The sequence below is a fragment of the Rhinolophus sinicus genome, chromosome 15, assembly GCF_057876585.1.
Source record: "Rhinolophus sinicus isolate RSI-liver-muscle chromosome 15, RSI-T2T, whole genome shotgun sequence".
Taxonomy (NCBI): Eukaryota; Metazoa; Chordata; class Mammalia; order Chiroptera; family Rhinolophidae; genus Rhinolophus; species Rhinolophus sinicus.
Genome location: NC_142515.1, coordinates 40407465 through 40422512, shown reverse-complemented (window position 1 = coordinate 40422512; position 15048 = coordinate 40407465). Strand labels below are relative to the sequence as shown.

General features: G+C 40.7%; 1 protein-coding gene across 39 annotated transcripts in view; it reads left to right on the top strand.

The window, feature by feature from the left end:
* ANK3 (ankyrin 3) overlaps positions 1–15048 on the top strand; it is a 593532-nt gene that overhangs the window by 484636 nt on the left and 93848 nt on the right. For 21 of the 39 annotated variants that reach the window (XM_088792001.1, XM_088791998.1, XM_088792002.1 and 18 more), the window contains 2 exons: positions 7774–7827; positions 14863–14986. In XM_088792001.1, coding sequence (XP_088648127.1) covers positions 7774–7827; positions 14863–14986 — 178 coding nt within the window. Of the gene's footprint in view, positions 1–7773; positions 7828–12860; positions 13573–14862; positions 14987–15048 lie in introns of those variants that run through there. The other 18 variants (XM_088792013.1, XM_088792011.1, XM_088792003.1 and 15 more) reach the window with 4 other exon arrangements.

Genomic DNA, 15048 nt, shown 5'->3' with positions numbered 1-15048 from the left:
AAATAAATATATACATAATTTAGAATAGAATTTGAGAACTAAGTAACTTTAGTAAATATAGACAAGTATTCTCCATTAGAATAAGTAGGATTTGACTTGGCACAATCTGACACTCAAAGACGCATGAGAAATTATTTTGGGAAATGTAAAGCTGAGTATCAGGAAAGTTACCAGGAACGTATCCTTTAGAACCTCTCCTCCCCAAATGCCTAGGACTTTCCTACTTTCCAAATCTCCTTTTCATCCCAATAAATAAATCAGACTATTATGTTTTTAGCTTAATTGCTCTGGAAAGAGGCCTTGGAGATTAGCTTGCCCTTAGGTGGTCCAAGGGAGAGGTGGTTGTAATGCAGAAATTGCTTTTCACCTGAAATTTTATCATTGTACAGATACCTCTTAAATCATCTAGACTTTTGCCTGATGTTTCTCTGCTTACAACTGACCTTTTAAACAGACCTTACATAACTGTATGTATGCTACTCTCAGCAATAAAGTCAAAATGAAATCCCAGAAGCAGAGACCAAATCTTATTCTCTGTTGTATCCCCAGGACCCAGCACAGTGCCTGGCACACAGCATATCCTCACTGCAGGTTTGGTTGGTTGCATTGGAGTGGAGGGGGAGACTCAAGGGATTTCTGAAAACAGGCAGGGTGGAGAAAATCTGCCTGCCATGCTCCTTTTTCCTTCCATTAAACACTTTTTCACTGAGAGAGTCAGTCCTAAGCTATGTATTGAATTGATGAACAGCTTTTGAATGACTCCCCCAAGGTGTATCTGCATCTCAAAGAATAATGAATTGAAAGGAATTTTCAGCTAAAGAAAAAGATCTGTGGACTAGGATCTAGGCCTTTATTCTGAAACTGAGTCCATCTTATCTTTGGTAGCCTATCTTTGGAATTGGAATTATTCAGGGATTTTCGTCCACACTGTCCACTTCCCCAGCTATATACTAGACATTTCCATTGAGATTCTCACAGATATCTTAACTCATCATGCCTTAAACATACCCTCCGAAACAACGTCTCTTTCCACCCCTCTCCATCGCAGTAAATGGGTCCATCACCCAAGCCCAAACCTGTGGCTATGTGTAATTTCTCTTTTTGCACCCCTTATATCCAGTCCATAAGCATGTTGTATCAGTTCTACTTCTTGAAAACATCTCAAGTCCCTCTTCTCTGCATCCCACGGCCACCACCCTGGTCCCACCCAGTGGCATTGCTCCCGTGGAATGCTGCAGGAGCCTTCTTTACGGGGCTCCGCGTCTCCTCTCGCCCCATAGACTCAGCTTTCTGCACCGCCTCCTACAGCAGTCTTTTACAGGTGTGCATCCATCATGTTATCTGTTCCCCAGCTTAAAACCCTCCACAGCTTATCGTAATGTTTTTAAGATTTATTCATGTTGTTGCATACAACTGTAGTACATTCATTTTTATTTCTATATAATATTCCATTGTAGGCCTGTACCATAAGTCAGTGATCCATTCTGCTGTTTATGGACATGGGGCTTTTGCAAACACAGCTGCTATGAACCTTCTTGTATGCTCGTATGTTTCTTGGTACACATATACGTGCATTTCCGTAGGGTATAAACCTAGCAGTGTAGTTTCTGGGTTGTAGGTTATGCAAAGACAAAATTCATCAAAGCTAGGTAACACTAAAGCTAGGATTCTCAAATTAGATAGTGAGGTTATTAAAAAAAAACAAAAAAAAACACGAAAAGAATATTGTAAAGAAAGTGATTGATGGTCAAGGAGACTGATTGGAAGGGGGATGTGGGAGGCTTCTGAGTTGCTGATGTTCTGCTCCTTAACCTGGAGGGTGTTTATTTTATAACAAGTTGTTATAATGTACATTTACATTTTATATTGTCTTCTGCATGGTTGCTGTATTTCATAATAAAAGTAGCCATACCCCACCCCAACAAATAATACCAATACTCCCCCCAAAATAGCAAAAACATACAGCTAAAATGAAAACCTCCCACAGCTTCACACTGCCCTTAGCATAAACCTCGTCCCTTTCCATGGTCGGTAAGTCCTGTGTGCCATTCCCCCTCCCCCCCACGTCTTTTCCTTTGTCCTGTCAGTCACACTTTTTTATTTCTTTCTAATGCTCATCTCTGTTTGTTAGGCATAAATTTCAGGGGGCAGCAAATTTATTTCTGCAAAGGGTCAATGGCAAGTATTTTAGGAGTTTAAGGCCATAGGGTCTCTTTCCCAAGGACTCAACTCTGCCTTTGTAGCACAAATAGTGCACAAGACAATACCTATACAAATGGGCATAATTGTATAACAATAAAACTTGATTTACAAAACTAGGAGGGCAGTCTGGATTTGAACCACAGACTGTAGTCTGATAATTTGTGATGAACTTTGTTTACTGTCTTTCAAATTAGACTATTAGTTCCTTGCGGGCAGAGCTGTCTTTGGCACTGTCAGAGCACTTAGGACAGATGCACAAAGCCCCCCATTCATGGATGAGTGTGTCCACTGGTTAAATTCCACACCTTTACGTGTGTCTCTGTCCCTTCACGGGATCCCATAGTAATGAACACTCTCAACATCATAAACAAGATGCTTACCATTCATTAAGCCCGTTCTATGGGCGAGGCTTTAAGCTGCCTACATTTTGTGCCTTATGTCACTTACCACTCACAGTGGCTCTCTGAGTTGGAACCATTAGTAGTCCCGCTTTTAGATGTGGAAAATCAGTTCCAGCAAGTTTAAGAAACTTGGTCAAGATCATACAAATCCATGCACGTGCAGGGGCTGCTATTCAAATTCCTGTCCTTAACCTCTGCGCTAACATCGATGGCGCCTGGTAATTGAGACAAAAGTCAACAACAGTTGGATTGCTGTAAGCTTTAAATGAGATAATGCATCAAGGGTTTAGCCAAGAGATCTCAGTACATGTTAGTTGCAAGGTACTTCATCCTGCTGAATTTTCTCAAGGTATTTGATAGTATTATCATTACTGTTACAACTCCTATTTTATGCTCAGTCCTAATTGAAAGTCCTATTTTGAAATGCTATTAGAATTCTGAGGCTCGGAGAGTTAAGATAGTTTGTCAGTTACCCATAATCGAGGAAACTGGAATGTGAATTTAGTTTTTGTGCTTCGACAATGAGATGCTGTGCAGATAAAGCAAGGAAATTCAAAAGAAGGGGCGACCTCTGAGGGCCTCAAAAAGGAAACATTTTAAGGCATAGATAGAATTTGGACCAGCAGACATGTGGGGGTGGGGAGGGAAGTCAAAGAGTGGGGGTTGGGAAGAAGTGTTCCCGATTTAGAAAACTTTTTAATCCAACTGTCAGAGCCGTGGACGCGGAGGACCCAATGAAAGAGCCAGCACATGGGGGAGATGAAACCAGGCAGTGGCCAGGTGAGAACCTAGGGCAGGGCGTGGGGAGGAAGAAAAGCAGTTCCAGAAAGCCCTGGGCACACTGACAGTTAAGAGGAGGAGGAATGCCAACGGGGAAAGAGAAAGCCAGAGAGTGGGTTCTAGTGGAAGCCATGGGAGGAGAAACTTCCCTGGAAAGGTCTGGTGACCTGAGCACACACACTGTGGGCATCCTTGGTGACCTCAGCAGCTGCCACGCCCATGACATCCTGAATGTAGACACGGGAGTAGGTGTGATGTAGGTGAGGCAAGTCAGACAGTGAGTGTATTGTCTTTTCCCAAGAAGCTGTGACAGAATTGAGTAGCTGGGGTGGGTAGCTTGGAATGAGTGGGTAGAGGGCTTGTCTGTCTTAATGGCAGGGCATTAAGCACGCTCATTGATGAAGGACAATAGGCTGTTTTTGTATTTGCCCAAAACAAGGTGTCAGTTGGACTAGGCGTCTCTCCCCCACTTCCTTGTGCCAAATGATTTTAGTCCCTGCCCGTCTACCTGGAATGTCTGACCTGCTTCCTGTGGAAGTGGGGCCTAAGCTGACCACCCCCTCCCACTAGGATGCTTCCTACAGAGAGAACAAAGCAGAACTTCAGCACTGAGAATCAGTGGGCAGGGGGCAGGCAGGGTGGTGGGCAGAGAGCTGGGGACAGGAGGGGTTGGAGAACCAGGGGAAGATGGTACAAATAAAAAGGGGTAGTCTGACCCCGGGGCCAGAGCCGTGATGGGGAGGAGAGCTGTGAACAGGCCCCGAGTGTCTTTACCTTGTATGTACATGTCTTTTAGGTAGAGGTCAGAAATATAAAATGATCCAATAAACGGGTATTTATTGCCCTGCACAGTGAAGGCCAGTTTGGGTAGAAGAAGAGGAGGAGGCCACACCCGCGCCCACAAAGCGTACCCGATCCTGGTACTCTTATACCTGGGGACGGTGAACATGTTCCTGTTTTGCACGCACAGTCCTTAGGCACCTAAGTAATGAAGAGACAGCATTAATGAGGTCTGCATTTGGAGTCAAAGCTGGACGAATAGCTAAGAAAGAAGGAACAGAAGAAAGAACCAAACTGGCAGGACACTGCCACCTTGAATTTAGCCACCTAATTTTTCTGCAAGTGGCATAGATTTTAGATAATGAAAAGAGTATAAGTACCTTGTACCGCTTCCTAGCTGCATCTGTTGTTATTCTTTAATATTCATTTGACCAAGCCAGTGTGCTGTCTAATCTTACTTAGCTGACTGACGATGATTTCTGGATTAGGGTTAAGGAATATTGGTAACAACATGAAAAAATTACAGTGTGTGTCCCAACATTGTCTTTTTCTCCCTCTTTACAGGAAAGACACTGAATTATTTTGCCTTTTCTGGGATGGGTTTGTTTATTAACCCAACCAAGATCACAGGGGACGTTTTTCATTGCTACATCTGGAAAAGTTCCAACCCTGAGTCATGCACGCTTACTTTAGAAACTATATCTAGCCTGGATTAAGGAGTAGTAAAGTGCTATACAGTTTAAAAAAAAAAAAAAAAAAGAAGCACAAAGAACAGAATAATGTTGAAGAGTAGAGAAGCAAATTGACTTACATCCTCTTTAAAAAAAAAAAAAATCAGCCTGAGCAAAAAAAGTCGTTTGTTCTGTGGGGTAACAGCAGTTTGTTCTTGTTATTGTTTAAGCGATGTGCAAACTTTGCCATTCAAGCTGGATTCCTTGTGGGCCACCTATGAAGCCATGATCTTAAGAGTGCTTAAACCTAGGGAAAGGAAACAAAGAGCACAGTGGATGGCCCTCCCCTAAGTGGTACATGAATCCCTTAAAATGACACACACTTCATCAGCCTTAAGACCACCTATCTCACTCATTGCTCATCGAAACATTTTCTCAACATACCCTCATTCTTCTCCCATGTATGACAAGGGAAGCAAGAAAAGATTATATTCCAGCACTTCATGTATGTTTTGAAAGAACAAGCACTGTTGCCAGGAGACGCTGGAAAACAAATGGTTAAAGTGAAGGCCTCCAGCATCTGCTCATTCCTGACACAGTGGAGAGTGAAGGGAGCAGGAGAGAGGGCTCACTCCATTCTTTACCTTGGGCCTGAGGCCATCAGCCTCTCTCTGAGCCTCCAACCGTTTGAGAAGGTCCTAACACGAGTCACAAGCACCTTTGTGGGCCGAACCCAGGAGTGCCTGTGCAGCACACAGGACCCGCTTAAGTAGCTGGCACAGCTCCATTATCCATGCACCACCTCCTTCCTCATATCTGCCTCTCAGGACATTCATAGTAAAAGCTCTTGAGCCCAACTGCAAAATGCAAGGTGAAATAAGTGTAGATGTGGAATCTAAGTAACTTTCCCATTAACTATTGTGTGACTCCAGGATACAATTAGACTCATGGAACTAAAGTTTGATTGGATCAGGGTCCTATGACAATTTTATTACCCTTCTTCCTTTCTACTGCTTCCTTGCTTTTCTGACTACGCCAATGTCAGCGGATTGAGGGAATGACGTGAGCAAATGCAGTCATTTGGATTCTCCATGCTGAAAATACACTGTCTGAATATTAGGGAAGATAAACATCTTTTTATTAAAGTTTTGAATTGGTGGAAAATATTTTCTCTTCAATCTTATTTGTAATTTTATGTCCCTTGTTTGAACCTTCAACAACTCAGATATGCTGAGTCTTATTTTTCTCATCTCTAATGGGGTTAATAATACCACTTGGAGTTGCTGTGACCAAATAAAGAAATAAAATATATGAAGCATTTAGAACAGTGACCAGCATGTATTAGGTGCTCAGTAAATGGCAGTTTCCCTTTTTTTGTTAGATGGATACAACTATTTATAGATCCTGCTTCCTGCTGTAGGATGAGAATTAGGGAGCAGAACATGAGAGAAAGAGGGAGAGCTTTGAGAGTTTGGGTCTTCAATTAAAAAAACGTAGGTGAACAAAAGATTGCGTTTTCACCCACTGCTGGATATATGTTGCTTGTCACTTAGATGGCAATTATTATATCATTCCAATGCAAGGGCCATAAAAATATGGCCTATCCATCCCATTTCCTACAACTCAGACGCCTAGCACTCCAATAAATGTGGGTACTTGTCGTCTTAGGCGCATTCTCATTCTTTCCCTCCCATGCTTCATTCTCTGGCTGCGCATGGCCAACTGCCCATTTTTTTCTCCTTTCCACCTATCTTTACTCACACACCCTCCATTCAACATCTACCAGATCTACTCAACCAAATGTGATGGCCTCTTCCTTTGAGCTCTCGTAATACTCTGGGATTTCTCTTGTACATCTTCTGTCATTGTGCTGTGGTGGTGAGGAGCTTGGGTCTTGCAACCTGACTGTGTGGGTTCTAATGTAGACTCTACCACTAATTAGACATGTTTTCTAAAATAACTTCACTGAATCCGTTTCTTCGTCTGTAAAAGGGAAATAATAGTACCTGCTTTAAAAGGTTGCGGATTAAATGAGATGTGCATAAAAAGTGCTCAGTCAGCACAGTGTCTGGCACATACAAAGCACTAAAACCGTAGGCAGCAGAAGTAGTGGGACAGTGTTTGTATTATTTCTGCCCTGGTCTTCACTTCTTTACCAGGGATTAAATGCCTCAAAGGCAGTAGTTGGCTTTACTCATAACGTAGGTCCTATCCCATTGCTCTACTATTTCTCTACTCAGAGTGTATGTGCAGTCACCTGGGAGCTTGTTATAGATGCAGGATCTCAGGATCTGCCCTAGACCTGTGGAATCAGCATCTGCATTTTGGCAAGATCTCCAGGTGATACAAATACATGCATTGAAATTTGAGAAACACTGTACTTGATTCATTGAATTCAGTTGCTGAAGTTGATGTTTTAATTATTCTCGTAATTCCCACCAGGAAAATAGTTCCATAATTCTGTAGAAGCAATACTGGCGTTAGATAACTGTCATCAATTTGCAAGTATCCTTTAGATCAGTGATTATCAAAGTGCGGTCCCAGGACCAACAGCATCAGATTCACCTGGGAACTCGTTAGAAATGCAAATGTCCAGGTGACTCTAATGCATCCTACAGGTTGAGAACCACCACTTTAGAACATTGGGAAGCTACCAGAAGTAACACATTAATAATGTGCATCTCTTTCTCACTGCCTTCTTAGTTCATCTCTTCTATTGCATCTCTTAAGGAGGGAAGTAAGGTCGAATATTATAAAATACTGAGTTTCCATGTTTGCTGGATATTTGCTGGTACACATAAATACATGAATGTCTGCCTGGTCAACCTGTATATATCAAAATACCTTTTCAGGTGTATGGAGCACACAGCCTAAATGACTCATCTGCAGTCCCTGTATTTTGTTTTGTTTTGTTTTAATTGTATTCATTTTTTGAATAGGTGATAGATGCACATGGTATAAAACGCCCAAGGTACAAGAGTTTACGGTGGAAAGTAAGTCTCCCTCTTCCCGCTCGCTCCAGTTGCCATCACCAAAAGCAATCACTGAATTTTCATTGCACACATTTATTGAGCATCTACTATGTGCCAGGCACTGTTCTGGACACCGGATAAGGAACAAAACAAGCAAAAGCCCTTGCCCTCACGGGGCTTGCATTTTGGTTACCAAATTCTTATAGTATTTGTTCAATAGCATAGCATATTGCAGTAGTTAAAAGTGGAACCCTGTAGTCAAACCAACTGATTTTTAATTTGATTTTCCCTATATTTTAAGTGATATAACTCTACCAGTGTGAACTGGGTTTTCTTTATCTTGAAATGGCGATAACAATTCTATTTTATAATGTTATTCTGAGAATTATGTGAGATAGTACTTATAATGCACCAAGCTGTGCCTAGAACAGAGTAAATGCTCAATAAATATTACTGTTGATTTTAATGATGGGATCTCATTCTACTGTTCTATAAATGTAGATGAGAAATTGAAGGATTTCTTTTCCCAATAGTTTCCATTTCCTCTCTTTGCTATATGATGATCAAAAAAATCACTTTTTTCAGAACAAGCACAGTAAATTTAAATCTTCTAAGTTCTAATCATGAACTGTTTATCTGTAAGACTATCTGCTGAGTTCTATTAAGAAACCAACTCCTAATAAGTCACTAGCGTATATAGACTATGTTCCACTTTATTCCTTCTAATCTAGCTTTTTAAAAAACCCATGTAATTTGGAGGTTTTCTACTATGAAATCATTGAAAGTATTTTATACTATTAACGTGAACTTTATAATGTTATAAAATATGTTGGGAAGATTCTGCATTTCACAGCAGAGGAATTAAGCAGTGTTTCTGACAATATAATTTGAAACAGTTACCTGAAGAAACTTTATTTGTGAATCTAGTCTCCATTCAGATGGGAAAACAATTTTCCACCCCTGGAAAAGCAACAAAAGTATTCCTTGGTGATGGTCTTAAGAGTAGAAGAAAATTACATGCATAAAATATGAACGGAAAAAAAAAAAATACAACCACTTTCCACAAAAACACTTTTAAATATTACACCCAGAACTGTTTCCTCTATTTAGCATAAAAGGGATCATTAGTGCACATGATGAAAGACTGCCAGGAAGTTGGGTTGGGTATATCCCACCAGATATTGACACTGGACCATCAGTTTGCAATCTAACAGGAATGAAGGCACACCTATTTGACCGACCACAGTCCTGATAATCATTGAATATACTTATTACCTTTCTTTCTCTCTTTTGTCCCCGATTCTATTTTGTATTATTTCCTGATAGACAAAGTGTTCGTATCTTTGAAAGGTTGATTGTGGGATCAAGGTAGATTTGGGGTATTTTATGGTCTTCTTTAAACACTTTCCAGCCTCTGGTATTTTATTATCAGAAGTGGATTAACAGTAAGAACACCAGTGCTCCAAATTTTGAAAGGTGTAAAATCAATACTAAATAGATGAGCCTCCTCTAGTGGCATTTACTAGTGTCTTCTATTGCATCTCTTAAGGAGTGAAGTAAGGTCGAATATTATAAAATACTGAGTTTCCATGTTTGCTGGATATTTGCTGGTACACATAAATACCTGAATGTCTGCCTTGACTTGACTTTGTCTACACTAATCATACAATGCATTTTGGAGCTAACTCTAATTTATTAGGGATGCACTAGGCAACCAGTGTGTAACCTCTTGGCTTACCTTTGGACCTTCTCATTTCTCATTCTGCTGTGTTTCTGCTAATTATTACAATGTAACAACCCGTCTCTCAACTTGTTTGTTTAATTTATTATCTCCTATGGTTGTGTGAGTCAAATGGGCTCAGCTGGATTCTAGAGATCTTGCATGAGATTACAGTCAGATGGCAGGTAAGGCAGGCGTAACATGGCAGGATGTTCAGTGTGGTGTCTTCATTCAAAGGTCTGTCACCTCGGCTAGGATGACTGAAACAGCTGAGGGTTGACTGGACATCTGCCTGCCTATGCCATCTCTTTGGCTACCTTGAGCTTCTTTACAAACATGATGGTCTCAAGGTAATTAAATTTCTTACATTGTGATTGGCTTCCTCCAAACAAGAGACTTAGGCAGGCACCGCAAGATTTAGTTTAACTCAGACTCAAAAGTTATGCAAAATGACTTCTTCTGCATTTTACTGCTCAAAAAATCAAGCTACCATGGCAAACACTTCTAGAAAACATAAACCTACATAAATACTTCTTAGTATGTGGAAAATTGTGGTTCTGATTATATATATATATTAACTAAATATATCTGATGCTGTGTGAGTGCTGTCCATTAATACAGAGGGTGCCAAAAAATTATGCATATTTTAAGAAAAGAAAAAAACTATTAAAATTGTAATACTCAATATATACCGATAACAAAAAATGACTACAAGTCACATTTGACTTTGGCAATTACAAGAGGTGCTCAAAGTGGTCACTTGCCATCAGTGTAATTTTAATAGATTTTTCCTTTCTTAAAATGTGTATTATATTTTTTTGGCCCCCTCTGTAGAATTACCTTTCTTGGCTTATACACTCTTGTATAAGAACTGTTGCTCAGAGGCTGCCACTAATCAAAATATATTTGGATTATAGAATGTATTAGAGGCAATTAGTAAGTCACTCAATACAGTTTATCTCATTCCTTTCTAACCTTTGGTCCAGTAGTATGTTTCACTATACAATAATTACAGAATATCTTATTTATTGAAAGGAGAATGAGTTAGTTTTGTTATTATTGTTCATTTATTCAAGAAATACTTATTGAGTGCCTATGATGAGCCAGGCCCTGTGTTAAGTAATAGAGAGCAGGGAAAATTTGATGCACTTGTTGGATTTTTGCCCTTACCAGTATAAAGAGTAGTAATTTAAACACTGATCATATGAGTTCATGCATTCAGATGCTTGGGCACTAGAGAAAGCTGTGTTACAGAACAATAGTAACAATTAATGCTGATTAAACCCTTACTTTGTGCATTATTTCATTTAATCCCCCCAAGAGAACTTAGGATAGAGGCAGAGTTACTATCCCAGTTTTGTAGAGATTGAAACTGGGACTCAGAGTAAAGAGTGTCCCAAAGGTCACCTGATTAGTAAATGGTGGAACTTGGGTTTGAATCCACAGCACCTACTGTGCAAAAATGCATTAAAATAATACCATTGCCTGTTTTTCTAAATTTGTGCCTTTTAAGAAATGTTTTCACCCTTCTAAAATGGTAAATGCATAATTACTTAATGTCATAAGTCTATTTTCATTAATCTTTGACCAAATGTATTGACAACTCCCACTCCCACCCTTGCCCCAGGTTTCTTTTGGTTTCACAGTGACCATTTCCAAAGTCTGTGAAGGAGGGGTAAAAAAGAATGGAAACTTAATTTAATTGACATTTGACAGTATAGCAGTCATCAAGCTTGACATGCCAAAAAGAGTGCTAAGCAGCTGTGGCATGTAGATGGGGGAAAAAAAGAAAGAAAAAGCGAAACCACCAACTTCTTTAATAAAAGCAATCATAAATTCAAAAAGATGTTTCTAGGCCCTGGCGTACAATATGCCAGGCCCATGAAAAATTTGGTTCCTAATCTAGGGGATCTCATCATCCACTGGTAATGACTGAACAGATGTTTCTACTGGCAGTACACATGAGGGACACCTCACTTAAGATGGTGCATGAGAGTGGAAGGAATTCTACAAAGAGTCAGAGATTGGAGAAATTACTCGGGTGAAAAAGAGCAAACGTTCTGTCAACAGAGTGTACCCTGCGTAATGGTTCAAAGTTTAAAGATGTTTAGGAATTCTAGGGACTGAAATAATTCTGTACAACAGAGAGCAGGGTGGGTGTGGAGAAGTGGCTAGAGAGAGGCTGGCCAAGAAGTCAAGAAGAAGGACCCTTTTCATTACAGTCCTTCTAAGGAAGTTTGAGCAAGTCATTGAATAAGACTGCTAAGTAGTTTGGATTGTGAGTGCAGTCGTGTAGTACAGATTCATGTTTAGACATTTTCTCCATTTTAACCATGACTTTCCTTTCCATTCTTTACAGGATTGGAAATTATTATTTTCCTTGGGAATATTTTTCAGTAGTATGTACCAAGCATTAAAAATGGCTTCCCTTCTATTTCTGCATATTTATAATGTTGATTACAGCCATGCTGGTTAAATGAAAACACCAGGTATCATATTGTCTGAGTATTAGATGAGCCATTTATTTATTTATTTATTTATTTATTTATTTATTTATTCATTCATTCATTCATTCATTCATTCATTCATTTATGCATTTATACATTTATCCAGGAAAAACAACTCTGTTTCCTACTTCATCGGTTCTACAGAGTCACATTTCTGTATATTTAGGTAACAATCCTAGAGATAGATGCACTATCATGAAAAAGTGCTGCAAACCACTTACTTGGGCAAGGTAGCTTCAAACGCTTTACTTGTTTTCTAGCTTAAGTCTCCAGTTATTACCAGGAAAAGTGAGTGGAATTGCCTCTCCAGCATACCCAGATGAAGGATGCAGAAGTCCTGCTTAGTTTTTTCCCTCTGGGGCCAACATAAACAGGGCGGAGCAGCTGAGAGGGGAGGCCAGGAGTCCCAGAAAGAGGAAAACAATGTAACACCAAAGTGACAGAAACACCTCCTTGGTGCTGCCCTCTACCCATTGCAGCAAAGACCCCTCCAGCCCACCCCAGCTACCCCTCTGCTTCTCTCTCCAGGGACCTCTCCAGGAACGAGAACCTGTCTGTTCCTTTGAATGTATTAAAGAGTTGAAAGAACGTTTACCAAAAATAAAGCAGAATATCCACTTGCTTTTTCTAGCTTGTCTCGCTTCTGCTCCTTTCCTCAAAACTCTTGATAAAAAGCCGTAGTGGTGATGAGTACGTTCTCAAGAGCTTCTTGGAGAGTTATGGAAATCACTGCTGCTTCCCTCCACCCCATAGTTTCACAATCTCAACTCAAGGGCAGGCCCTCCCTCTCTCTTTTTTCCCTCCTTCCACCTGACAGGGACCATAAATAACCGAGGCTCCTGGTGTTCCCAGTGGAGAACAAAGTTGAAAGTTTGCCTGGAGCTCCCTGCCACTCCCCGCCTGGGTCACTTCTTTGTTTTCTTCTCAAGTTTTTCCTCTACCTGGATTGGCCAGCTTTTCCTGCGTGTGGGAGAAGAGTCACCTCCTAATTAAATGCAGCACCTCGCTAGCTCGCTGGCTCTCCCAGGATTTAAGGCTGTCTCAGTTACCCGGGTAGGCACAGAGCACTGGTATCAAATTACCGAAAGTCTACACTCGAGCAGCCCTCATATTTACATACAAATAACTCCAGGGCTCGCATTTATGTCACCATTCGGTCCTGCTAGAGGCTTGCCAGAGGAGTTTCTAGTCCAATCAGAAGGAGCTTTAAAAGGATGTCTGCGGAGTGATCAAAAGGATCTTCATCTCAATTAAGAGTAGCCAGGTTTTGTTCCTTTTTTTTTTTTTTCGACTCTGCAATATTGGAAATCTTTGAACTCTAATGAGTAGGAAAAGATGTGTGATTCCTCAGTTGCCTACGAGGAGAGGAAGATGCTGAGAGGAACTCGACGGTGGTGGTGAAAACGGTGGCTACAACCCAGGGATTGGTTTGTTTGGGCTGATTTGGAGGTAGATTCTAAATCACTGCTTAAGGAATTCCTGGAAACATCAGGAAAACATCTGATCAGCCTGGCCTGGTGGAAATGGCTTTCCCACAGAGTAAGATCTTTCTTTAAGTTGTATTGGGTGTGCACTGTTTTTGTCTCGTTTGTGGTGAATGTGCAAGTAGCCTAGCTGTAAATAGTTACTTAAAATAATCTCTTGGTATACTGTGTCAGTACTCGGTTGCAATAGAAAGTTGATCTGTTTAGTTTTTACATTTGCAAAAACAGTAGTTGACAGTGTATTTTTAGACTTGATTGCTAGTTTAAAAGCTGAGCTCTTGTGGTTTCCTGCGTTTAAATGAATGGAAATGATAAACAGTACTGAGAAAGGAATCGGAAAATATAGCTGGAGCGGATGAATCACTTACCTTTGAGAAAACATAGTACGCTTTTGAAATCTCTCTCTCCCAGCCAAGCTTGTGTCCAGAAAGAGAATGAGAGTCATAAAAAGGGGATAGAGTGTGCCGGTTTGTGGAAGAAACTTTTCCACAGCCTGTGCTACACTTTGCGAAGGATGGGAACCAGGAACAATCCCAGAGGGCGAAAGGCATCTGGAAAACCTGCCCTGTCACTCTTGGAATGTGGTTTTTCCGTGTGAGGTCATGTCATGCATATGTAGCTAGTAAAAGTATTTTACATGATTAACTCTTTGTACGGATGGTTACGGAGCAATTCATGTAGTCCTTTCTTCCAACTGCTGAAACCCCCACTTGATCTCTATGGAAGGTAGAGCTGCTTTCCAAGTAGGGCTCAAGCACTGGGGCAGCTGGGCTGAGTTGTTAGTTTGATAGGTTTTGAAACCGTTGAAATTGATGTGTTCCAAGGTTCCCCAATTGCACAGTTACAGTTCAGATGAAAGAACTTGCTCGTTTCTTACATAAGGCCCGAACTGGAATCCTGTGTGTGAGAAAACTATTTAAATAAAAGTCTGTTCACTTCCCTCCTATAATTTCCAGAACGGTGAAGAAGAGGTTGTTTTTATTTTGCAATCAACGTCCATTCAAACAAGCTGCCCTCATCATGGTGAAGAAACTGACATAAAAGACCCTCCTTTCTGGGTCAGCCGGGGCTTGAGAAGGGAAGGCGATGGGGGAAATGTTTTAAACTTGCTACTTAACACCAGGAACTCTTTCTGTCCTTGAAATTCACTCTTGAAATTACGAATTAACCTCTGCCTATACTTTTTCCTGCTGCACAGCAGTTACAAATATTATCCAGGGGAATAGGAGAACATAAATATGAGAGAATGGGTGATTTGCTGATGACCAAAGGAGCGGGTTTCTCCACAACAGACACATTTTCCAAAGGGAAGCTTCTGATTTGGGCTTGCTTTGTACATCTGCAGGTGAAGATGCCATGACAGGGGACACTGACAAGTATCTTGGGCCACAGGACCTTAAGGAACTGGGCGATGATTCTCTGCCCGCCGAGGGCTACATGGGCTTTAGTCTTGGGGCCCGTTCTGCCAGGTATTTCACTGTTGCTGTTTTTTTCATAGTTAATTTAAGACAACCATGATTTGTCATAAATC